This window comes from Sprattus sprattus (assembly GCF_963457725.1).
Source record: "Sprattus sprattus genome assembly, chromosome: 2".
Classification (NCBI taxonomy): Eukaryota; Metazoa; Chordata; class Actinopteri; order Clupeiformes; family Clupeidae; genus Sprattus; species Sprattus sprattus.
In genome coordinates this window covers 45226842-45252177 of record NC_137921.1, presented here as the reverse complement: position 1 = coordinate 45252177, position 25336 = coordinate 45226842, and the positions used below count along the sequence as shown (strand labels likewise).

Below are 25336 nucleotides of genomic sequence, written 5' to 3'. Positions count from 1 at the left end.
CCCAAAGAGAGCTCCCACCAATTTACTGACAGGGCTCACTTTTCCTCAGCCCGGAGTGGTGGAAACAGAGCTGGCTAATCGGCCCAACTGTCGAACACAGCCCAGAGCCTTACGTTAAAGCCTGTGGTCACAGCCTTCATTAGAGCCAGGATGTGCTAACCCGCTAACACCTCCTCACAGGACACTAGTGGTGCTCCTTGCGAAAGGAAAAAAGCACTACTCTCTCGTATTTATCTTTAATTTAGCGTAACTTTCATTCGAAGTATGTCAGATGTCCGTGTTTGGATGTTTCTGTAATATCTAATATATATATATATATTGTCTCAGCTCTACACTGCAGCCTCTGGGACCATCGTGACAACTAGCTGAGACAATCCAATATTTAGAGGAGTGATTGGGAATCTTCATTGCTGTTGCTGTGTGGAAAGAGAGAACAAGTTCTCCAGAGGTGGAGACATGTATGGAATAGGAGACAGGAGTCTGTGCAAGATATTACTGGCAATAGTGAAAAAACTGGAGATGCGGCACAAGCCAAAAAGGTGTACAACAATTAACATTGATGAACATATAACACAAGTTACCCAACAAGAAACAGCAAATAAATTATACAAGCTTTAACAATTTAATTAACAGAATATTTCTTCAATGTTACTTGATATAGGTTTCCTTGTTTCAAAAGCAAGATTTCAAGTTTCAAGTCTAATGAAACGCACTGTGGGATACAGAGCCATGAAGTCTTGGAACCTATTACCAACAGAAATTATGAATGTGACACGTAAATGTATGTTCAAAAAGCAAATAATGAAACACTTGGATACAGCATACTTGTGACACTAGATGGAGATGCACTGTACATAAATGGGTAGTGCTTTCTTACAGGGTTCGCAGTTCTCGCTTGCAATGTAAAATTGTATGATCGTTATTTTTTTGTATTTAAAATTGTATGATCATTATATTTTGTATTTTAAATGTTGATATAGGTATCGTAATGTATGGTTTAAATGTTAGATATTGGTATTGCAATGTATGTTTTAAATGTTAGATATTGGTATTGTAATGTATGTTTTAAATGTTTTGATATTTGTATGTAAGTCTTAAATGTGGACCCCACGAAAAGTAACTCTGTCTAAGGGTAGAGCTAATGGGAATCCTTCTAAATAAACAAATAAACAAACAGTAAAACACATATACACTATATCCTATTGAATCCACATATACACACACATACACACATTTGCAAACACATAAATTGCCAAGCCAAGGCCTGAGTGAGGGAAAGGCCAGGAAACAGGAGGGCAAGGAAACTAAGATGTCGAGGACGACAAACAAAGCAACAGAAGCAAGAGAGACAGTAGGAAACTCAGACAGGGAAGAAAGGAATAACGAGAGAGAAAGTAAGAGGACAAAAATTGATTGAAAGAGTCACACAGAAGGCAGAGGGGAGGAGTAAAAATGAAAGGAGCCGAGAGCGGTGAGCCTTACCAGCAGTAGTCCAGCAGATGAGGTGGAAGCACGGGGATGTATATGTGTTGCCAGTACATTGGGAACAGCATGGAGGCAGCACCGTGAACACATGCAGTTAACTGAGGAGTGAGAGAACACAAGAGCACCATGATGAAAACTCAACCCGGGAGAACTAAAACTCACCCTCTCCTAAAGCAGTAAAATATTACCTGCTCAAACTGAGCATGTAAGAGTGTGCACACACACACGTGCACACACACACACACACACACACACACACGCACACACACGCACACACACCTTACATCATAAACTAGGTTTACAAAGGGGGCTTTGACTTACATCCTACTCACACATCCAAACACAAAGATATGCATTTCTCTATATTTTGTTAACAGATGTTTTTGGGAGGGGGGCTTTGTACAGCACAGGTACGACCTAGCTAAAGCTTTTCTTGTTACCTCACAGGCCCAAGTGTAAAGAACTTGCAGGAAAGTCTCCCCTGACTACATGCACTCAACACATTCTTTCATTTGATCTGAGCAGACACAATCTTCAATTTCCTCAACAAAAGAATATAATACATACATTGACACATATGTTGGGTATCAACAAGGTGTGTTTCATGTCGACAAAATCCAGTTTTACAGCTCATCTGGCCACATACACAGAACGCACAAGCAAGCATGCCCCCCAACCCCCTCCCCCCCTCCCCCCCTTCCCACACACACACACACACACACACACACTCTCTACCTGGCAATTGTAATGACCTGCTTTACCCCAGGGCCTGGTTTTTCCTGGCCCCTCTTCCCGGATTAAAATAACATGATTAAATATGGAAAGAGAACAGAGGTCTGTGGCATCCCACAGGGCTTCATTAGGGCAAATTGCCAGAGAATGAAACATGAGTTAGCCAAGAGAGACGGCAGCGCCCCGACGGCAGCCCCCGAGGCCGCTGGGACCGCCGCAATGCTCTGCCACCATTGGAGCTCCTCCCCCTCTTCGCAACGTGCTAACCGCAAGGCGCAGCACTACCAAGGGAACACCCAACGGACACACACACACCCTTGCATGCCCAACACCAATCCCCCTTGCTCACTGACACACGCAATGTCACAATTGACCGGAGAAAGCGGCCAAGCTTAACGGCCAGGCTTTGGGGGGGGGATAGTGAAAAGGCGGAGGACCCTGTTCCTCCAAGTGAGAAAGTCTGTGGTGTGCTTTTGTAAAATAAATACAGTCAAACTAAAATTATCTACAAACTATGCCCTCCAGTCAAAAATAATACAGATAAAAAATGTAAGCAAAATAAATGTTAATATTTCAACTGGTGTCTGGCACATAATTATTTATATTCATGTATGGGTTCTAACAAGAGTTTGGGAAAAAATATTTACAAGGTGACATATCCAATAATATTCATGATGGGGAAAAAGTAAACACTATTAAATCCTATGAACATTAGACAAAACATACCCATCCCTTGTTGCTGATGTGAATCGAAATAAAAGCCCTCTGCCCCCTTTTCTTCCCAGCCTAAACTGCTCATTAAACGGCAGTACAGGCAGGTCAGCGGTCACAGGTTAGGAGACTGCAGTGGTGTCAACAGGCTACTGTCTCCCTCTTGCTCCTGAGGGACCTGACCCTGCTTCCACCAACATGCGGTCCAATCTACATCCCCCTCACCCCTCCCCCCTCCACCTGCCCCTCACTGCACTGAGGTACTGGCCAACAGCAGAAAAACATGCCCAGCTAAGGCCAATTATTTCAAACTCAGTTTCGAGGAGAGGCTGATTTGACAGTGATTCATAATCCAGTTTAAAGGCTTTCTGTATCTCCAACTGAGGAGGGGCTGTACAGAAACTCAGATAAAACCTTTGAAGAACATCAATTTTAGAGAGAAAAAAGGTACACAATTTTGGTTGTTGTTTCAATCTCTTTTCCTGGTGTCCAGTTGACTGATAAGGCTCAGGAAGAGTCAGTTCAAAGGTATCTGGGAGGTCCATTCAAATCCGGTGGAGAGAGGGTTCCTTTACTTATGACGAGTTGCAAATACTTTTTTCCCCCCAGTCACACCAGAGGAGAGATGGGGGCAGGGTGGGGGGTAGGGGTGGGGGGCAGGCTGCAGGCTTCACTCCCCATCTCCGAAGCTCCATGGGATGTTTGACGGCAAAAGAATAGCCTAATAAAATATTAGCCTGCATGATAAATTATTAATGACGCAAGCCAAATGGCTTACACGGTATAAAAAGGGATGGTGGTGGGTGTGTGTGTGTGTGGGTGGGTGGGTAGGTGGGGGTTGAATAAAGAAAGAGACAAAGCAAAGTGTCTGGTTCTGTCTGCGGTCTGCTTAATATTCTATTCAATGGAGTATCACAAACACAGTCCCACAGAACAAATGCAGGATTATGGCTTGTTTAGATGCCTGCTTTTTTCATTCCTCTTCTTTCTTTCTTTACTTCTACCTTTTTTTCCCCCCATAACCCTACTGAGACCCTGAGAGAACACTGGTAATGAGCTCTGCCTGAGACCATACTGTGTGTGTGTGTGTGTGTGTGTGCGTGTGCGTGTGTACTGGAACAGGTCACACATCAGATTATACAGATATGGACAGCCTCAAAGGGCAGCAGACTGCAACCTAGCACAAGGCTTATTCTGAAGCCACACACACACACACACACACACACACACACACACACACACACACACACACACACACACACACACACACACACACACACACACACACACACACACACACACACACACACACACACACACACACACACACACACACACACACACACACACACACACACACACACACACACACACACAGTCAACCCGCAAATTCACAGTCCTCTTGAAGACTTCAGAATGAAAGGGGGCAATTTCAGCATTCTGGACATTTCATTTGCACCCAGAACTAGAAAGTGTTGTAACACAGCGGTTTGAAGTCACTATTTTAACATCACTAGGAATGTGATGAGTGTGCCTCCAGTATTCTATGGGATAACTGTAGCCCTTTTTATGAGGCTCTGCTTTGAATGACACTCTTGAGAGTAAGATTCACTTGATGACAAATGTGACCAGATATGATAGGACTTCCAACAGTCTTCAAGGAAAAAGAAATTATTCAGTTGGAGGCTTCAGTGACTGGCCGATCGTCTATATGAAAACGTACATGTATTCAAGGACTAGAAGTAAATTGCCTGTCTGGGGATCCTGTCCTAAATATTTTAACAAAAGTAAATATTTGAACATGAGTGCACTGTGTGTGCCACTGACGAGAGCAACAGTTATTTGACAAGAAATGAAACAAATTTGTTTTGTGTGAGAGGTGTGATGTACATTGTTGTGTACCAGAAAGTAATTCAGAGGAAAATGCCTTTTTCATCACTGTAGTCTTCTTATATTGAGGTCATGAGCCTATAGCCACCCTCTCCGGATGATCTGTGCTGCTTAACGCGCTGCACCTAACCACAAAGAGGAGAAGCATTTCTTTACAGCGTGACACAGTTTCAGAACTAACAGAAAGGGAGAAAAAAAAAATCACAAACTCATCTTCAATCACTGATCCCTCTATATTATTTCATGACTGATTGTGATGCATGTACTATGAAAAGGGCATACTGTACGCTGCCTCTAATCTTTCTTTCTCTCTCTCTCTTTCTTCCTTCCTTCACTGATCATCCAGTTGTGTCTGCTGCACGAGCCGTGCAAACTCCTCTAGAGTCTAGGTCACGCACTGTTAAGTAAGTCACGACTGGAGCACAATCTGCAGATATGCTGAGTTCACAGAGGATGCCTGTCTGGATAGTACAATTGAATATGTGAGGTGCTGAAGTTTTCTGTTGTTCAGTCCAAGCTGATACTGCAGCCCTAAAGTCTCAACAGTTATCTGTATATTTTGACTCACACTTCAGTTCTGGAGGCACTCTACCTCAACTGGCCTGACAACTCTAATGTTCACATTGAGACAGACTAGACAGTCTTGAGGGGAATGGCACATACATTGCCATCATGAATGAGTGATGATATGAATGTTTCAATACGGGTGTCAATGCCTATAGCCGGGATTTAATGCTGTTGACAATACCATACATTTTGAGCGTTAGTGTAAACAAGCAAAATATAAAATGTTGAAAATAACGATCCATACAAAGCTTCATGCAAAGGCCTAAAGTTTGGAGTGATGGAGCAAGAGATCAAAAGTAAGATCAAAAGCTGTGTAAAGATTAAAAATACAATACATTTAAAAAGCCTTTCCACATTCCACACACATACAGTAGTCTTACACTCCAAAGGTACACTGTTCCTAATCACATGCTAAAGCAAAACTACACCTAGAAGCAAAGACAAGTGATACACAAAAAACAAACAAATAAAACCCCACCACAAAAGGAAAAAAAATGAAACAAAACAAAGGAAACTTTTTTTTTTCTCCCAGAGAGAATGGTGCAGACAGGGTCCGCTGTGTATGGCATGTGTGACTGTGGCAGACTGTGTAAACGAGAGCAGCGATTCCTCCTGACACCGGTGACAACGGCGCAGTCCCACGCTGACTCCCCGACACCCCCAGACACCCCATGAGTCTCCCATCCCTTCCCTCTCTTCTTGTGCGCTTGCTTTCTTTCTTTCGTGCTTGTTTTTCTCTCTCTACAGGCCCTCTGCTTGTTTTCCCTCCAATTACCACGACACACGCTCCCACAGTCTGTTGACAAACGCACAGAGCCACTGCGAGCCAAGACGACCACACAGGTGTGCCACTAACAAGTAGCCGTCGCGGAGAACGACTAAAGGGGTGGAAAAGACACTGGGGGTGGGGTGGGGGTTGTGGGGTGAGAAGGGGCATGAAAAAAGAAAAGGTTATACAGGGAGGACAGAGGCCACCATGCATCAACAAATATAACCCTCTCTGTTTCTTCTCACACACAGCCACACACACACACACACACACACACACACACACACACACACACACACACACACACACACACACACAAAAGAGAATGAAAGAAAATTATGGCACTGGAGGAGAAGAGTTTATAAAACCAATGATGAAAGATGAGGAGAAGACTAGGAGAAGTGAGAAACTCAAAAAAATTAAAAAGCAAAGCAGCCAAGGAGAGCCTGACGACAGACAATCAGGGCAGAAAGACCAAGAGAAAAAGACAGATAGAAAAGGTGGGCAAAAAGACGTGAAAATAAAAAGAAGCGAGTGAAAAGAAAGCTTGAGGGGAGAAAGAGGTGAAGCGGTGGGTGCTGAGGTGGTGGAGGGACCAAGGGGGTGAGCATGAAGACTGAGGTCAGCAGCACCAGTAAGAGGAGACGGAGGAGAGGCTGGGTGCCAGTGTGGCTCAGTGCGGGCAAGTGGGAGAAAGAGAGAAAGCGAGAGTGCTAGAAAAAGAAATAGAGAGAGGTGGTGGTGGTGGTGGTGGTGGTGGTGGTGGATACGGGCTCTTGTTAGTGTGCTCCCTGACAGCGCGATGAGGAAGAAGGTTGAAGGCTGCTGTCAGGAGCCAGAGGGGGGTGATGTATGTGTGTGTATGTGTGTGTGTGTGTGTGTGTGTGTGTGTGTGTGTGTGTGTGTGTGTGTGTGTGTGTGTGTGTGTGTCCGCGCCTGTGTGTGGTTCGACCGGCGGCAGAGGTCTGGCGGCCTGCAGCTCTCCACTGCTCTCCCAGCTGACTAGTTAACGGGGAGCCCTGATGCAGCACAATTATACGGGCATGTGACAGGCCGCCACGCTCCGATGGACCCCCGCCTCGGACAGACAAGACCCGCGCCAGGCCCACCATTGGCACAGAGAACAGGGGGAAAAAAAGAATAGAAGGGAGGAGAAAAAAAAAGAAAGACAAGAGGTAGCTCCTAACCTGCGGTCACCAAACAGCAATAAGGCAGCTGATGTGTCCTGTGTTAGATCATGATTTATTCCTTTGCTTTGGTGAGACGAGGAGAGGCGCGCCAACATGTTCGGTGAAGACTGACATGGCAGGTTCACTTGGGGAGGGGGGGAGGACAGACCCTCACCTCACCCTCCTCCCACCTTAAAAAAAACATATTGAGGGACTGACTGCAGCATGCATAATAAATGTATTCCTTCTTTTTCTTTCTCTCCTTTCTATATCTCTCTATTCATCTGAGCTAGTCAGTGAACAAGACAGTGGTAGGCCCAGCTGGACCACACCCAAGCCTGCTCTAAATCCTCTTCCTGAGCATCTGGGAGAAAACAATGCCACAAGTTACACACACACAGACACAGACACAGACACAGACACAGACACAGACACAGACACAGACACAGACAAAGACACAGACACAGACACACACACAGACACACACACCAACATTTACAAATTTGGGTGCTGTGGCCCATGTGAACACGGGAACTGGTAAAGAGTAGGATGTGGAGGATGGATAGTGTTTTGGAGCTGCCACTGAGATGAAAGGCCCGAACCAGAGGTGGAACTCAGACCGACCCACTTCAGACGAGCCCTTGCGTCGTATTAGCTTCACCAAACCCACACTAATTTGTCTCTTTGCATCAGACGGATGGTAAATCAAACCCCAACACCACCCAAAAAAGAAATCCTGCCTTCCTTTACAGAGTCAAGAAATGAAAACAGAACAAAGCCTTTCCCTCGGCCAGGGAGTGTAATGATTTACTCTCTTCGCCGCTGGTGTCACTGCACACACGATATGAGCTGGCCAGCGTTTTTTTCTTTCTTCCTTTTTTTCTTTCTTTATACCCCTAGCTTGCTTTTCTAGAGGAGTTAAATACTCAGAGGACTGTGCAATTCTGAGCTGACTCCTACAGGCCCCGTCACACACACCACCACCACCTCCACCTCCTTACCTATCTCATCCCTTCCCCGAACCTTCTGGTGCACAGACACAGCACATGCCTGGAAGCAGCAGCCAAGGAGATAGTGGTGTGGTGGATGACATCACTCGCTTCGCTCTATCTCTCACTCCCTCTCTCCTTCCCTCCCTCCCTCTCTCCGAAGCATCCTGGGTATTCTGAGAGCACGCACACGATAAGCCACCCGCCTCCCCCTCACCTCTCCCGGCGCAAAGGAGCCGGACAGAAACTATGTGAGAGAGTTACGGCGCTAATAACTGATAATTTACGGCCGCCTCAGCGTCCTCGTCCAGAGTGGCAGCTCATAGTCGACCTGTGGTTTCGGTGGTTTGGTTTCATCCACACACAAACACACACACACACACACACACACACACACACACACAAACACAAACACACACACACAAACAGCATTCGAGCCAGTCTACGTGATGGCTACGCTGATGCCCAGGCTGCGCAGATCCTTCGCTTCCTGAAATGCCATGATCTCACTGGAGCGTGGCTTCCGGCGGGACAGCTAGGCGTGTTCGTGCTTCGGGAGAGACCTGCAGTGGGTGATTTGTGTCTCTGCCTCCCAGACTCAAAGCGCAGAATCTGTTCTAGGGATCAAACCTGTGCGTGCTTCATTTGAGAGTCCAGACTCAGCTCATATATCTTATGTCATCTCAGGGAGGGAGAGGGAGAGAGGGGGAGCAACCACAGCAGATATTGCAGGACCTATGAAACCAAGAGTGTGTGACTGTATGACGGCATGTACACGCATAGTTCCAGAGTTGTTCTGGGAGAAAGTGTGTGTGTGCTTGTGACAGAAATAGGTAAACGTAAACACACACACACACACACACACACACACACACACACACACACACACACACACACACACACACACACACACAGGACATGGGTTTGTCTATAGATGAGCATGTATACACAAACATCTCTTTCTGTGCATGCATCAGCATCATGTGAGGCTGCTGGGAGAGGTCGCTAGCTGTATACTCACAGTGCTAAGCTTGCTTGAGGTAATGATGATGCGCCGCTCGTGCAGCATGCTGGCGTACAGCTGGAGCATGTTGTTCACATCCACAGCCACAAAGTATTCAGTCAGGTTCCTCTGAGAGCACAGAGCAAGTGCCATCAATATGATTCGATAATTTTATACACACATTATTTTATATTCATAACATATACACACACACTGTTCTACACTATCTGTCACGGTAATATGGTGTACAGTATGTACTTATATTAACCAAATGCATACATTTCAAATCAGTAATAAAATCAATCTGCCTTTTAATTTATTATAATACTACAAACTAATATTTTAGGAGTTTAATCAGTTTTCAAACCTTTACAAAACAAAATGTGAGAGGAAAACAAAAGCGTTCTTACACTCTCAGGTATGGTGGGAAGTCCATTAATATCAGGAGCAATGAAGTATGAGTGCTAGAGATGACAATAAAACACACACACACACACACACACACAGACACACACACACACACACACACACACAGAAAGAAAGAGGTTAGCAAATATTTCACACACCATTCAAGGACCAAAGGACGGACCGAGAGAAAAGAAAGGAGAAGGGGGAAGGAATACAAAAGAAAAGACCATCCCTTTGTTCAATGATTTACCACTCATCTTGTTCATTGTTTGATTTGAATGGTACACAGTTGGGATTGTGGCAGGTGTGAGCGGGAGAGTGTGTGTGTGTGTGTGTGTGTGTGTGTGTGTGTGTGTGTGTGAGCGAGCGGTGTCATGCATATTGCAAGAGCAGTCGATACGGGCGTGGGAGCCCCCAGAGAGGGCCTCAGACTTGAGTCTGAGACGTGGGCATGTAGAACAAGGTCTTTATTAAAGCTTCAGAGGCGGAGAGGCTCCGCCGCTCACTTCCACTTCTGAGACCGAGTGCGCCGCGGTTCAAGGACAGGGCGAGCGGGGACACGATTTTAATATGGGGGAAATCAAAAAGACGAGAGACGAGAGGGGCAGTTAAGACGAACCGACTGAAAACCCTGGAGCGAGGACACCTTGGCGGGCGAAGACCACATCCCTGGCTTGGGGTGCATGAGGTCAGGCTGCGGCCTTCAGACTGCAGATTGATCGGCATGTCCTTACATTTCCATCCGTGGTAAAGCGGGCTTTACCAAGTCTTTACCGCTTCCGTCTTCTACTCCACACTTTATAGGCATTTCCCACTCAAACTCCATCACCGTAAAAGACACTGTGATGACTGTGATGTGGCCCTGTGATATGCTTGTAGAGCGGACTCAGTTTAATGAACACAGAAATGTACGGCACTTGAGTGTCTTAACTCCGATTGTGGCTTCATTGATGGGAACAAGGAGAAGAACTAAGGGCTACGAACCAAAGCTGGTTGTGAGAGTCTGTCTCTATTTACTTTCCCCACAAACTTGTGGCACACACACACACTCAAATTCACACGCATACACAGATCACTCCGCAGGGTCTGTAGTTTTCTGACTTGCAGCAAGCCAGTGTTTGTGTGTGTGTGTGTGTGGTGGGTGGGTGGGTGGCTGGGTGATTGGGAGTTGTGTTGATGGCCGGCTACAGCAGCAGCATTCCAGCTGGCTCCATATATGGCTGTGTTTGTAGAGATTGCATATTTTCATACAGCTCGTTATCAATGTCTTCTGCTCCACTTTGCACATCACCAAAAAAAATGAAAATAAATAAATGGAAAATAAATAAAGCCACCATGGGCCTGCTGTTCTGCTCTCGTCTGACAAGGACATGGGGTGAGGAGCAAGGGGTGGGGATGGGGGTGAGGTTGGGAGTCTCAGAGTCCTACTCCCTCATATTAAGTTCTTCCGCTGCACAAGCCCACTGCCCACACACACAGCAGGACTTCACGAACCACATGTAAAGCTACATACAGAACACATAGTCACCTATTAACACACACATACACAAGACACAACATTAACACATAGAAAGACACAAATATACACTTCATAAGACACTGGCTTCATAACAAAAGCACAATCACACACAGAAACAGAGCCTAGTGCCTAGTTTTACAAAACCACCACCACCACCACCACCACCCACCACCATAGATTCAAAGCATGAGACGGACTAAATTATTTATTTTGTCCATGTGCCATGTCCTCCTCACCCACTTCCCATTCTGGAAAGCCCATCAGAGAGGGGTAAGTAAGCCCACCACCTAAGAGAAGAGCGCAGGTCAGACACAGGAGAAGGCAATCCTGAGGAAAGCCCTCCATTGATGACTTCCGTCTTATGTCAGTCCTCAGCATAAAGCAGCCCTGGAACCACGTCACTCTTCCTTTTTATTTTTGTAATCTGTCTATGCCCCAGGCAGAAGGGACAGACTTTTTTTGTCTTTTGGTTTAAAAAAAAAAAAACAATTAAACCTTTTCACTTTTTCTGTAATTTCCAAGCTAAGACCATACATTCAGCAGTCCTGCCTTGATACCAGGATTGCGCTGCTTAGTTTGCTTTTCCCAGTGACCAGAATTGTATATTTTTAGCCAGTAAATGAATACACTGTCTGGCAACTGCCACTGGGTTTCTGGATTAAGCTGTAAGAAAATAATGGGACTGTCACCACTGACATGTCACTCCTTGAGGACTATGACGAAATGTCAGGGAGAAAAAAAAAAACCCTGCTGCTGTGTCAGACGATGCCACCACTGAGGACAACAGCGTCTGAAATGGCGGGATGGAGACTTTCTTACAGAAAATGATAAACAAAATTGGGAGGAATACGAAAACAATGAAACAATTCCAATGGCTTGTGTTGGGGGTTGCAAAAGCCCACTTCTTGTTATCTCTTTTAAAGCGATGTTTATCTAAACATGTGATATGTGGGTTAATAGGAAGAGCATCAAGGAGATTTTTTGAGCACAATTGCCTTTCCCTCTAAAGCCACACCAAAGACATGTTTTCTGATATTCCAAAAGAGAATACAGCAGTGGAGCGTGCCATTAATCATTTACAAAGTTTGATTGTTTTCCAGGAAAAAAAAGAGAGAGAGTAGACACAGAAATCACAAACCCAGGATAGTTTTTTTTTTTTTGTATGGAGTGTTTAAAAAAGATGGCAAAGGCTTTTTTGGCGAACCTGGAAAAATTATTCTCCCTCATGCAATTTGTGCAAGGTTTCTTTCTTTCCCACTTTTTCCTTAACTCACCGGTTCTTGGCTTCGGGAAGCATTCACTACTTGCCCCGTGGCAATATGCAGCCACGCAGTCTTACACATTGGGACAGACAGAGACAGACACAGACACAGTTGAAAGGAATGGAAAGTTGAAAGACAGACACAGAATGTTGAAAGTAATGGTTGCTTTTCATGTTGCCATAATAAAACAAAAATGTAATCAACAAAATATCGCATTCCCTTTTCAGTCAAATGCTGAATCTAAATCCGCATTATTGCTTTTTCTGATTATGATGAGTTGCCAGAAATGATGAGTACTAGACAAAAACAGCTGTCTTTAAAAGACGCAGATGAAAATGATGCCTGTTAAACCATTTAAACTGTAAATACTCATGAATTCCTGCAAAGTAGTGGGTCCTTAAGAAATAATTAAACCACTTGGGGGGTTTGGATTGAATAGGAGTTGCATTTTTTTCCCCTGAAAGATTAAAATATATAACTATAAAAAAATTGCCTTCCAGAATAACGACACCAGAACTGTTCCATGTTACACTACAACTGTCGATGAATTTAAAGCAAAGCATGTTTGAATAATAAAAAAAGTGTGTAAACTGTCCCAAGTGTGTAAACTGTCCCATGGGTGTGTTGTATGAATCTCATGGACATTTCTAATATACATCTGACCTTATGCAGTAAGGTGAGGATGGCCAAATTCCTACCTTGACCATTACTAATAAACACAATTTACTGAGCAAAATGTATTCAAAATCCATCTTAAGACAAAGAGTGGGGCCACTGTGACACACCATGCAATTGGCTTCTTTCACAGTTGTAACAGAAATGTAGAGGTCTTTTTAAGGATAATACCATCCAGTAAGAATCCAAAAGATAATCTCAAACCCTAAAAACATGCCAGCATTGCTCACCAGACTGACTTGATTTTTAAACACACTTAATCCTGTAGCCGATAACAGGAGGGGAGAGTATGATGAGTTGTGAAAGTGGCCATTAGGGTTAACAGTCTCCAGGGGAGTGTTATCGCTGAGAGACGCTGTTAAAGCCACTTCTGTTTCTAAACAAAACGTCAAGTCCACCGGCCCACCACCACCACAGACCCGCTGCCTACACCACGAGCCAGTACTATGAATACCTACCACACTCAGATTGACGGGAGTGTTGGGCTTTGGCACGGGCAAGCTGTGCAGTGATTCTAACATGTCATTCAAGTCATCCTCCTGCATGGACAAAAGAGTAGAAACAAAACAGTAGTGTCAACAAAACATGAATGAAAAAAAAGACATTCAAGACAAATATTTTTCAATTCACTACTTATTTCAGAGGGTGTCTACTAAATCTGAATAAACCCAAAGGGAAGAGAGAAAAAACAACCTGAAAAGAAACATTCAAAAAACATTCAAAAAAACATGAGACTTAAAACACATTTAATGAGCAATCCAGAGGTTAAGAGACTAGGCTGAGGCCGCTGCAGAAGCTTATTATACTGGGGATGATTTACGACATACATCGGCTGTTGGTAATTAACAAAAAGGTTTCCCCGCTCAAAAAACAAAGGGAAAAAAAAACAACCAAAAAAAAGATTGGAGGCTTTAAGTGGCTGTCAGAGATCCGCTCTGCCACAGAACCAAGGCCCCAGGATTATGCGCTGGCGTTTTACGGGCCTTTCTGACAGGACGATGATTTACTTTCCCCGGGCAGCACCTTCGACATGCCCAGCGTCTTTGAGTGTTGAGCAGTGCTGTCGCAAGGCCACGGGTCAATAACACATCAAACAATTTTGTGTTTGTCTGTCCCCAACCCACCTCCCTTTTTATGTTTGCTTCTCTTTCTATCTCGTATTTTCTTTCCGAATGTTGTTTGTTTTTATCTTTTAAGGAGGTTTCTCGCTTCTGTGCATTAGTTCCAAAGAGAGGTTTGCTGCCTCTCTTCACGGCCAAGCTGGATGCTCACACGCATGGCCAGGGACACAACCCCCGGGAAACACACCCCCTCACCCCCCACCACCCCTTTGTCGCCCTTTCCCCCCCTCCCGCTCTCACCACTCCTGCCCTCTCACGTCAGTCAGCATCTCCTTCACCATCGATGGCAGAGAGAGAGAGGGTGGGGGGGGGGCATAAACAAAAACACATCATGTATCCTCATCGGACCCTAACCTACACTTAGGCACTTTCCTCCTTTGAGCAACATGCCATATTTGTGAGGTACATAAACATGGGGCGTACGCAAAAACAGCGCTTCTGTCATGGGAGGACAAAACAATCTCTCCCCCTTTGCTGTGTTTGGACAATTCAAACTTGCGCATTCACAACTTCACTAAAGGCTTGTCTCTAGATGTTATGTTCTTAAGCTTGCAAATAAAAACAATGCCAAGAACCCTCAGCTGAGCTACTGCTGATGACTATTGTAGATACTGCTAGGCTATAAATAGATGCAGTGACACCCCAGACAAGAGAATGACAATAAGAAGTTGTGTGCTAAGTGGTTCAGCCGTTTGCATGACACAACAACGTTTCCTTTGCCCTCTGACTCCGGTGTGTACTTAACTTGTGATTTGTTTGCATGAGGGAGGCTTGCCCTCCACACCGTGCACCTCCCCTCCTCTGAGCAGCTTTGTTAAGGCATAGCTGCATGTCAGGCATGCTGATAGCAGACTCCCAGCCTTCCCCACAGCCCTCGAAACGCTGCCTCATCATCCCGAGCAACATCTCATACGTTGGAAGAGAAGTCACATACTTTTCACTCCCTTCTCTCCTTCAAACTTTTTTTTTTCTTTCTTTTTCTGCCGATACTGCATAGCTTCGAGGAGGTGATGAGGAAGGGCTGTGGGGTGGGAGGTGGGGGAGAGAAGGTGCTGTGTATTCCCCAGCCATTTGTTTTCCACTAAATCTTCAGGAATGAACTTCAGTGTTGGCGATTCAGGCCTCCCGAAGTGACGGCTGCTCGACATTCACCCACTAATAGGGCTCTGGGTTCAATCAAATTACATTACAACCAAATAGGATTTGCAAGCTCAATGTTCATCAATGAAATTTCTGAATTTCTGACTCAACAGAAATTAACAAAATAATTTGCTCTCTAGCTTAAAAAATGCAAATCGTCAACCTTCCATCTGCCTTTACATTTCTTTTTTCATTCTGAACTATTATTCTGTCAACTGCCTTCTGTGAGAGCGTGAAAGTCGTTTTCTGGGGAGGGTGTGGGTGTTTGGTGGCAGCATCGTTGGTTTGGCCAAGGGAGAAGTCGGTTCTGTGAAGTGGAGACATCAGAGAGCTAACTCTGGAGAGCAAACTCTAGCATGCGGTGGTGTGAATGTGGCAAATGACCCAGACCTTGTGCAAAGCCGTAAAAGTATTAGGCTTTTTGGAGGGGGGAGGGGTGCAGAGGGTACAAATAAGGCACAAAGCCCTCAGATGGTCATGATTTCATTTTTTTAAGCCAGATTACATGTTGTGTCATTATATTATGTAATTATATCATGTCAAACTTAAAAAAATAAATATCTTGACTTGCCTGGTGTTTTGTTAAGTAGTCGGCCAGTGTATTCAGCAGCTTGTAGTAAATCTCAAACCAAGGGAGATAACTGTAGGGCAGAGAAGAAAATTGGCTGATATGCAACAATCAGTAACTCTTTACTAACCAATTACTCAGCTAAATCAAAAACTGCCCAGGCAGGGATGAGAGATGCATGCGTTGTGTATAGGGCAAGAAGTGACTGAACAACAGCTATTAGAAATGATTCACATAACAATTCACATAACACAAGAACCTACCAAACTTTGTGCTTTGCACTGAGCAACACACATATGACCAGAAGGTAATTGTTTAAGGATTCATTGACAATACACCACATTCATAAACAAGTAGCCTACATATATGTGTATTGTGTTTGTGTGTATATATATATGGTTGTGTGTGGGTGGGTGTAAGTGTGCGAGAAAAATAGAGAGAGAAAGAGAGCAAGCGAGCGCGTGAAAGAGAGAGAGAAAGAGAGAGAGAGAGAGATTTCACTTAACTGTCAAAAATATTATCACTCTTAAATGTTCTTGTAAATGTCTGCAAATAATCCTAAAATCACTGATTTTCCCAACTAGTGCAGTTTTGTCAAATAGTACAGTTTCAAAAATTTTAATTTTCCATACCAGGAGCAGTTATAGTGCAGCCCTTACTAATTGTGGTATTGTTTCCCCAAAGGCACACAACATTTCAAACAGTCATGGTGTGCTTTTGACGGGTAAGTGGTGGGGGAGATGCAAAATCAAGTAAACTGATTTGGTTTCTTCACCTAAAAACCCCAACCACTGCAGATTCATCAAACTATCGGAGGGAGGCGAAAAATTTTACAACCATACTGTGCCCAGGTGCACGAGCCAAGACTGGCTGCAGCAAACACAGCTTTTCTTGTCTTTTACCTTTCTTAGGAAAACAAAGAATCCTTCTTCCTTGCCAGCCCCATATCACTGCAACAAATGCTTTAAGTGTAATTTATTCTATGTACCTCTGTTTTAGCTAATCACATACCATGCTCACCAGAAGCACTGCGGATGTGGAACATTGTTTCTCTCTCTCTCCCTCCCTCCCTCTCGCTCTACATCTCTGACAGATTCTTGGCTAACTTCATATGATTTTTAAGAGGTGGAACGAGGCCAAGATTTTGTTGTTTTGGCTTGGTTAAAAGAAGGATCAGTTTCAGTTGTTATGCAATGTGGTGTGATACTAAAGGCAAAGGTTTGTTAAATTTTGGCTTTGTGCAAATATGCATTTTATTTGTGGCTAATATCTTACACTTCATTAGTCTGATAACATCACAGATTTGGACCACACTGGGCGTAAATCAGTCATGTAAACAGACACTCACACACACACACACACACACACACACATGTCTGTTTACATGACTGATTTACGCACAGTGTGGTCCAAATCTGTGATGTATATGGAATGACAAACACACACACACACACACACACACACACACACACACACACACACACACACACACACACACACACACACACACACACACACACACACACACACACACACACACACACACACACACACACACACACACACACACTGTGTTTGTATTTATAGGAGTCATATATATGTGTATGTGTACACACACACACACACACACACACACACACACTCTGTGTTCGTATTTATAGGAGTCATATATATGTGTATGTGTATGTACATACACACACACACACACACACACACACACACAGAAATGCATACATATACAAACAAGAAAAGGTCATGTAACGAATAACTGTCACTTTTTTTTTTTATTCATTATGTCAAAATGTACAATGCATTATGCAAACTCTAGAGCACAAAAGTATGCTGGGAGTTTTTTTTCCGTTCTTTCTTTCATCCTATACTCACCACACCCCCCCCCCCCCCCCCCCCCCTTCTTTTTTTTTTCTTTTAAATACATGGGTCAGTGAGCACTCTGCAGACTGGAATTAACAGACAACAAGAAAACAATAAAGTGAACGTAATGCAAATTTTCATATTGCTAAATCCTGCACGTGACATGCCAGAGCCAGGGCTGTGCGGCCATGCGAGACAATCTCCTGAGTCGGAGTGACCATTAACCTGAAACAATCAACCCTTAACATGTTAATATTTTGACATCCGCATGTAAAACTTCTCACAATTTGGGTCATCCTTGGCGCAAGTGATGACGACGTGTCTGCACTCAAGTCCTGGTTAAGACCCTAAAGATTAATGCTGGATAAAGTAAAATTCAAAAAATAAAAGCTTTTAAAAGGTCTTTGTGGGTCTTTCTAGGAGAGCCAAACTGTCGTAGGGTTGCCACCCAGAATGACCCAGCATTTCAGAAAACCCGTACATCCAACCTCCACTGAGGTGCTGTTAGGCTTTTACACAATAAAAGGCCAAAAGCATTATCTTTTCAAGTCTCTTTGTTTAAGACGTTCGGCTCCTTCTATTTAATCCTTCATTTTTCACGTGTGAAGGTTGTTTAAGCCCCAGTCTACCCTGTCGGAGAGTCAGACCAGGCCTCGGCACCCCACGCTCCCATTACGACCCTAAACGAGACGACTTTCGGAGCCAAATAAATGATTTGGCCGTTGAGCAGCGAACCTTGACTGGGAGACATACAAGTGAGGCAGGCATACCTCTTCAAACGAAAACAGAAAAAAAATCTAAATAAATAAATAAAACAAGAAAATCTGGCATGGTGCTTCATTTAAATGCAATAAAACATCAAAATCTTTTTCCCAAAAAAAAATGGAGAAAAAGAAAGAAAGATGTATCCCCTCCTTCACAGTTTGGGGCTCAAATCTGTTTGTGTTCCACAAATCCTCAGATAGGGAGACATCCATCATGCCAGAGCTCCCTGAAGTTGTGCAATCTCTCTGTGCTTCAGCTCTAAGCGAGGATGTATACACGAAAAATAAACGAGGTAATCTGAGGCATGCTCACAAGCTCCACCACACATTTATCCTCCTGCCGTACCTACCACACTCAAAAGAGGCCTTCAGGCAGATAAGCACACTTTAAGGAGGGTGATTTAGTGCCAACGCACAGACAAAATCATTATTAAAATCCAGAAGACAAAGGTTCATCTATAATAAGATGTCTGTGATGAAGTAATATACAATCCAAATGCGTTGATGGTGATGAATTTTTATTTGGTGGAGTGAGGGTGTTTTAATCAGCAACATGAGTTCATTATTTATTTTGCTATTTTTAATTCCATCGGTAATGCTCACAGTAGTATGTATATTACTGATTTGTGGGTTATAGTTTCACTCTGTGGGAAAAAAAACTAAATGGATGGACTACCGACTACAACAAAAACAAATTAGCATGCATGCAACCACGTTCTGGAAGAAACAACTAATGTTTACTTGACTAATGCATCTCTGGCAGCAAAAACGTCTACGAAGCTTGTATACAGATTCCTGGGCTCCTTGGGTCCTGAATAACCAGGTTTTTAATCATGGTCTCTCAGTCTCTTATCCATTCAGACTTTGTGTAAAGAATGTTGCGGAGCCTGTATTCAAAGGTAGCCAATAATATAAACTAGTACTCACCCAACTACATCATTTCATACGAGAACGGTCAAACAGCCAGCACTTGGTTTAACAGAAAATCATGCCACTCTGCCACCAGTCGGTCAAACAGCGTTTACTAGCATCTAAGCCAGACAAAAAAAAAAGCAAACGTATATTCCCTAGTCCCCACATGGGTCTTAAATGAGGGCCTACGCCAGGTCTCTTTGCTTTAGGCCTTCATAAATAACTTGCACCGTGTAGCTGGCCGTGAGGTGTGATTAGGCCTCGCCTTTGCCCCTAGTAAAGGTTAAGCAAAGGGAAGGAAGTGTGGCCCGTCTGCCTGCTAAGTGACCACTAACTGCCATGCAGCCGTCTGGTTTAACGGCAATGCCGAGTCTCAGGGATCACATAAAAATGAGATTGAAGGGGTTTGACTGGTGGGGAGGGATAGGGGGTATGTTTTTTTCCCCCAGCTATTCTTTTGTGATGCACAAGACTGAGGGAGAAAGAGGAAGTAGAGTATGGGAAAGAAAGAGAGAGAGAGAGAGAGAGAGATAGTTGAACTTGGTGAAATGAAGTAGTTTTGCCTGAAGGGAGCTGGGGCCTATGGGGCAGGAGCTAAAGCCACAGTACTACAAAGGGCAACCGAGCGCTGGCCCACAAAATATCTATGGGGAGCAAGACAGAAAGAACGAGAAGAGAGAGAAAGAGAGCAGAGAGAGCGAAATAACTGGGCAGTATAGCCCTGGCCCACATAAAGCTGTCCTACTCATTAGGCAACTTCCTCATGTAAGCAGAGGTGACAATTTTATAGTCCCAGCACTTCAACAATCATGCCTACTCAAACTGTTTTAATTACCCTTTCTTTCATTCTCTTAACACGAGGATGGAGATGGGGGGGTGGATGTGAGACATCTACTCTTCACATCAACTTTCACTGATTTATAATCCTTACGAGGATTTAAAACATTCTGCAGAGTTTAATAATCACCTTTGCCATTTAATAAAATTAACTTTTAGGAAGATGATTTCCATACGTTTGCATGTATGCTCTAGTGGGCTGGAATCAAATCTGGGGTTTACACTTTAAGGTGACATGCACTCAGCTGGAAATGAAAAACAGACGTGGGGGAAAAAAGAACTTGAGATCCCACTGTTTAATCAATGCTAAATAATTCTCCATCATATCTCGCCAGACAATGTAAGGTATTTACTTACACAGGGAACACCATCATACAGGAGCACATCCATATGGAATATACCATCAGCATGTACTGTGTCTTAAATGATCACCTGACACCTCCACACATGCACAGTATTATGAACAACAAACATAATCAATTTCCTCCATTTGAACACATTTACACTCACATAAGCAGCCAGATGCAAACAAACAAAAACCTAGATGGCCATTTAAAAAAAGACAGAAAACAACTTTCCCTACTTTTTTTTTTAATTTTTCTGATTGCGGGCAAAGCAAGCCATGCAAACTACTCAGAATGCATAATGAATTTTATACATCATGTGTCAAACGCATTAGCATGTCAGGCTCACTGAGAGGGGACAGGGGAGACTTTGGCTAATTGGCAGCAGGCCCTCATGCATAATGATGGGGAGCGGAGCAGTGCGCGGCCGCGCTGCAGCAGAACTGCACGTCACTCGCTAGCTAGCGCTTTCGCTGGCATGCTTCTGTGCCAGTAGCCCAATAACGAGAAGGGAACTAACAAAGGCCAAGCAGCGTGGGGCTGGAGGGAGGGAGGGATGAGAGAGGGGAGGGAGGGCGAGAGATAGAGAGGAAAAAAAGGGAGGGAGCAATGGGGTAGGGTGGGGTGGGGTAGGGTAGGGTAGAGCGGGGGAGCTTGACAACAGCTCATCAAGTCCATGATAAACCCACGAATGTCCGTCAATATCAAGTAGCCATTTCGTGATGGCTTCTGCTTCATTGCTAGAGCCCTGCTCAGCTTTCAGAGGCTTCCTTTAAATTCAGTGTTTTTTGTTCTTCTAATCATGTTCAATGTTATCCAATATTATAAATTACATACATTTAACATCCATAGATATGGGAAATATGAAGTAAAAAGATTTATGACATAAAAATATTATTACTATTACAGATAAAACAAAAGGGATGCAAAAATGATTTTGAGCTGTTTTTATAATGGTGCAGTGATATATTGTATCATGCCATTTGAAACTTCATAGCTTTCCTTAAGCTGATTTTTTTTCATTGTCATGCTGGTGGGGACAAAGTACAGAGAACGGGCTCACTGAAACAGATCTATCCTACAACCGAGCTAATGTCATCACACAGACTTAAGAATTTGAGTTGACAATTAAGCTGTTCACAAAGCAAGATGCCAGTCAGAACCAACAAGTTATTAAGCTGACTAAGTATTGTACATACCTGTGAAATTTATAAAACATGAATTCTTGTTTTGCTGTGACTAGCCTAATCTTAACATATTATTAGTATAGGCTCGATATTGGCAGTGATAACATGATGCACAGTAAATGTCCAAAACTACTACGTTTTGTTTTTCCCTTGTTTAGGTGGCAGTAAAAATTTCAGCCGAGAATATGCATTCCTGACTCATTCAGTGGGATCATGGGATCTACTGACCAAAGGTTGGTATGTGCCTACATGGCTGATGTGTTTTGCTGAGGAAATTTGGATTGCTTTATTTTAAGACAAAGTTCCTGTTTGGACTCATGTTGATGCGCCTACTCCAACTTCTAAAGGCATGCAAAATCCTTACAAACACTCACAACAGCACAGTTGACCCAGAAAAGAGGTTTTCTTGCGTGCTTAATTATGTTCTTTCATACACACTGTACTGTGAAAGTTTTTTTTTATATCTTCACGAGGTGGTCCAACCGGGACAACAAAACTGCATAGAACATTGCAGCTGGTTGGATTGACGGGTGTAATATCTGTCCTTAACATCACTATGTACTTGTACAATGAAAATGAATTATACCAATACTAGTTGCCAATACAAACATGCTTGAAAAAGTGGCAAATTGTTCCATACGGTCTCTTTAATTTCAATAATCATATAGACTGGATGTCTACTGCTCTGTATGTAAAATGCTTTTCACTGTTTATAGGAAACAACTTATCACGACCAAATAGGCTACTGCCCCAACACTGTGCCTGATGACTGGGTTAACTATTTAATCAATACATGACATATAAAAATGAGCTTAAAATAAACACAGCTAATTGAATGGGATAACGCTCAACTAACTGTTCAGCTATTCCGGAGAAACTGATTGTGCAGCAAGTGCAGGTTTCTTATCTACAGTGATTCCTTACTGTTCACAACCATATACCGTTCATTCTATTACCAGGTTGTCTATGAAGCGCTATGTTCAACTTAATATTTTGTAAGGTATTGTGCCTGAACCTGTGGTCTCCTCTTTTGGAAATGAAACACGTTGCAGATTCGCCAACATTACAGGATGTAGTTGAGTAATAACATCTGAAGCTATCCCATTGACAGTGTGACATCACTTTTCCAGATAATTACATTTTCTATGCCTTCCAGCCTCGAGAGCCAAGCCCTTGAAGATTTTGCCAGTGTCTTTAGGCACTGCCACGTCTTCGGTCTGCCATGTCCATTCTAAATAGATAATCTTGAGTGTAACAACTAAAGTGCTGTTTAAATGTGCATTTGATAGTGATATGAGCTTGGTGGTGCAGAAAATAAGTAGTGTAGATACGGGGACGTTTAGTGAAGGAGTGCGTTAAAGCAACTTGGAGAGTGAACGCTGCTGTGTCAGGAGCCCAAAATCAAGATTTAAAGTCAAACATACCTAAGCAAACAGATGCAGACGCGACATCCGGACGTCAGCCGACAGAAGCCGAACCTCTGCTTGCTCTCGATGTCCGTGAGCACAAATGTAAAGTTCTGGCCGACCTGATTCTGGGACACTCTGCAAGGATAACAGGCACACACAAAGACAGAAAATAATATATTTAGGTAGCTGGGCTTTAAAGTGAGTTGCAGGATTCACACCAAGTCACAGCTCAACAAAGATGTCACCAAATTGTCCACAACCTAAGCACTACATTTATAGGCGCATCGCAGAGTGTTAAATCTAAATCTGATTAAGATCTGATTTGGGCCACAGAGCCACAGACCCTTGACTACCAAACTGGGGACCACAACTCTGTTCCATCACTAGATGGCAGCAGAAAAGCTTTCTGCCAGCCATGGCTTCACCCATCCCCCCCAACAAAACATGGAAATAAAAGTGTACACGTTTTATTATTATTATCATCATCATCATTCCCTGAAAATTCCGGAGGTGGTAGGAGATACAAAAAAATAAATAAATAAAATAAATAAATAAGGAAGTAAGCATCAGCTTGCTGCGCTACAGGGGAACTGCCACAGGACTGAGGCTTTCTGTCACATCCAAAGAGCCAAGGGCCTTTCCCGTCCGCAGCAAACTACCCATTCAGTCTTGCTCTCCCCCTCCCGCTCCAGCACTGGCTTCTTCCCAAAGGTTAGACACATGGCCCTTTTCAGCTGGCTCTCCTTTTTTTGTCTAGCTTTTTTCCCCCCAGTCAGTATGAGCATGGAAAGAGAACCAGTTTCTCTTGGTGGCGCTTCTCTTGGCTTGGGGTTGGTGTTGTGCTAAGTGAGATTTATAACAGCTTCCAGTTTTTATGGCCATTGAGCTTGTTGCATCGCTTCCCTGTTTAGCATATTCATTTCTCACACACACACACGCACGCACACACGCACACACACAGATGCATGCAAGCTGGATGTTTGTGCGAGAACAGGGAGGGAAGAGAGACTGAGAGACTCAGCAATACAAAATGCAGAAACTGCAGGGTAGCTACTAAACAGTCTTTCTGACTGCTATGGGATAATTTTGCCATGCACGCTCACCATTTAAACTCTGAGGAAGTGACCTAATGTTGCAGATCCTGGAACTGCTCATGTAATATGAGCCGAGCAGAAGATGGAGGGGGACAAGAGGGACTTACCTCTCCACATCAAAAGGGAAGCAGAACTTAGGCACAGTCTGAAGGACCTCCTATGACACCCATAAACAGAGAAGAGAAAACAAACGCGAAACATTACTGATCCAGTCAGGACACGGATTAACTTGGCAACACACACATACATACAGCATACACCACATATGCATAACAGCATTTACAATAAAAAAGCCATTTATTAACTTCAGAGTGTTTGTGACTGTGTTTGCGTATAAGTACCCATGCAATTATTCAGTAATGGTTGATTTTCTAGAAACAGGATGAGTAAAAAAAAAAAATCAGTTAAATAGAAATAACACTGAATGGGGGGTGTGTGTGTGTGTGTGTGTGTGTGTGTGTGTGTGTGTGTGTGTGTGTGTGTGTGTGTTCAGTGGAAGAGGAGAGGAGAGATATGATGATGGGAGGAGGTAGGTGGGGCAGCAGCAGATTAAATTATTAGGCCTGATTAAGTCCATCGATTGCCAGACCATCATGTTGGTGGTAACGTGTGGGTTTTGAAAAAATGGCAGATTGCGGTGACAGCGGCCTAAGTAGCACAGGGGGCTCCGACTCCATAAGTGGACGACTGGAGAAGGGAGGCTTGGGGGTAGTGGGGGATGGGGGGGGGGGGGGGGGGGGGTGGATGAGAAGCCAAGCCTAGAGGGGTTTTGGGTCCCCAGTGGGACAGTAGGATAGGGAGGGAGGTGTGTGTGTGTGTGTGTGTGTGTGTGTGTGTGTGTGTGTGTGTGTGTGTGTGTGTGTGTGTGTGTGTGTGTGTGTGTGTGTGTGTGTGTGTTGTGGGGGTGGG

At 43.8% G+C, this 25336-nt stretch overlaps 1 protein-coding gene across 1 annotated transcript in view; it reads right to left on the bottom strand.

The window, feature by feature from the left end:
* Nucleotides 1-25336, bottom strand: part of dennd1b (DENN/MADD domain containing 1B) — a gene marked incomplete at its 5' end in the record, with an annotated part of 98397 nt that overhangs the window by 37148 nt on the left and 35913 nt on the right. Inside the window, 8 exons of the mRNA XM_080860786.1 lie at nucleotides 1483-1583; nucleotides 9334-9444; nucleotides 9726-9779; nucleotides 12517-12576; nucleotides 13638-13718; nucleotides 16012-16081; nucleotides 23349-23468; nucleotides 24535-24584. Of these exons, the coding sequence (XP_080716912.1) occupies nucleotides 1483-1583; nucleotides 9334-9444; nucleotides 9726-9779; nucleotides 12517-12576; nucleotides 13638-13718; nucleotides 16012-16081; nucleotides 23349-23468; nucleotides 24535-24584 (647 nt within the window). The remainder of the gene's footprint in view (nucleotides 1-1482; nucleotides 1584-9333; nucleotides 9445-9725; nucleotides 9780-12516; nucleotides 12577-13637; nucleotides 13719-16011; nucleotides 16082-23348; nucleotides 23469-24534; nucleotides 24585-25336) is intronic.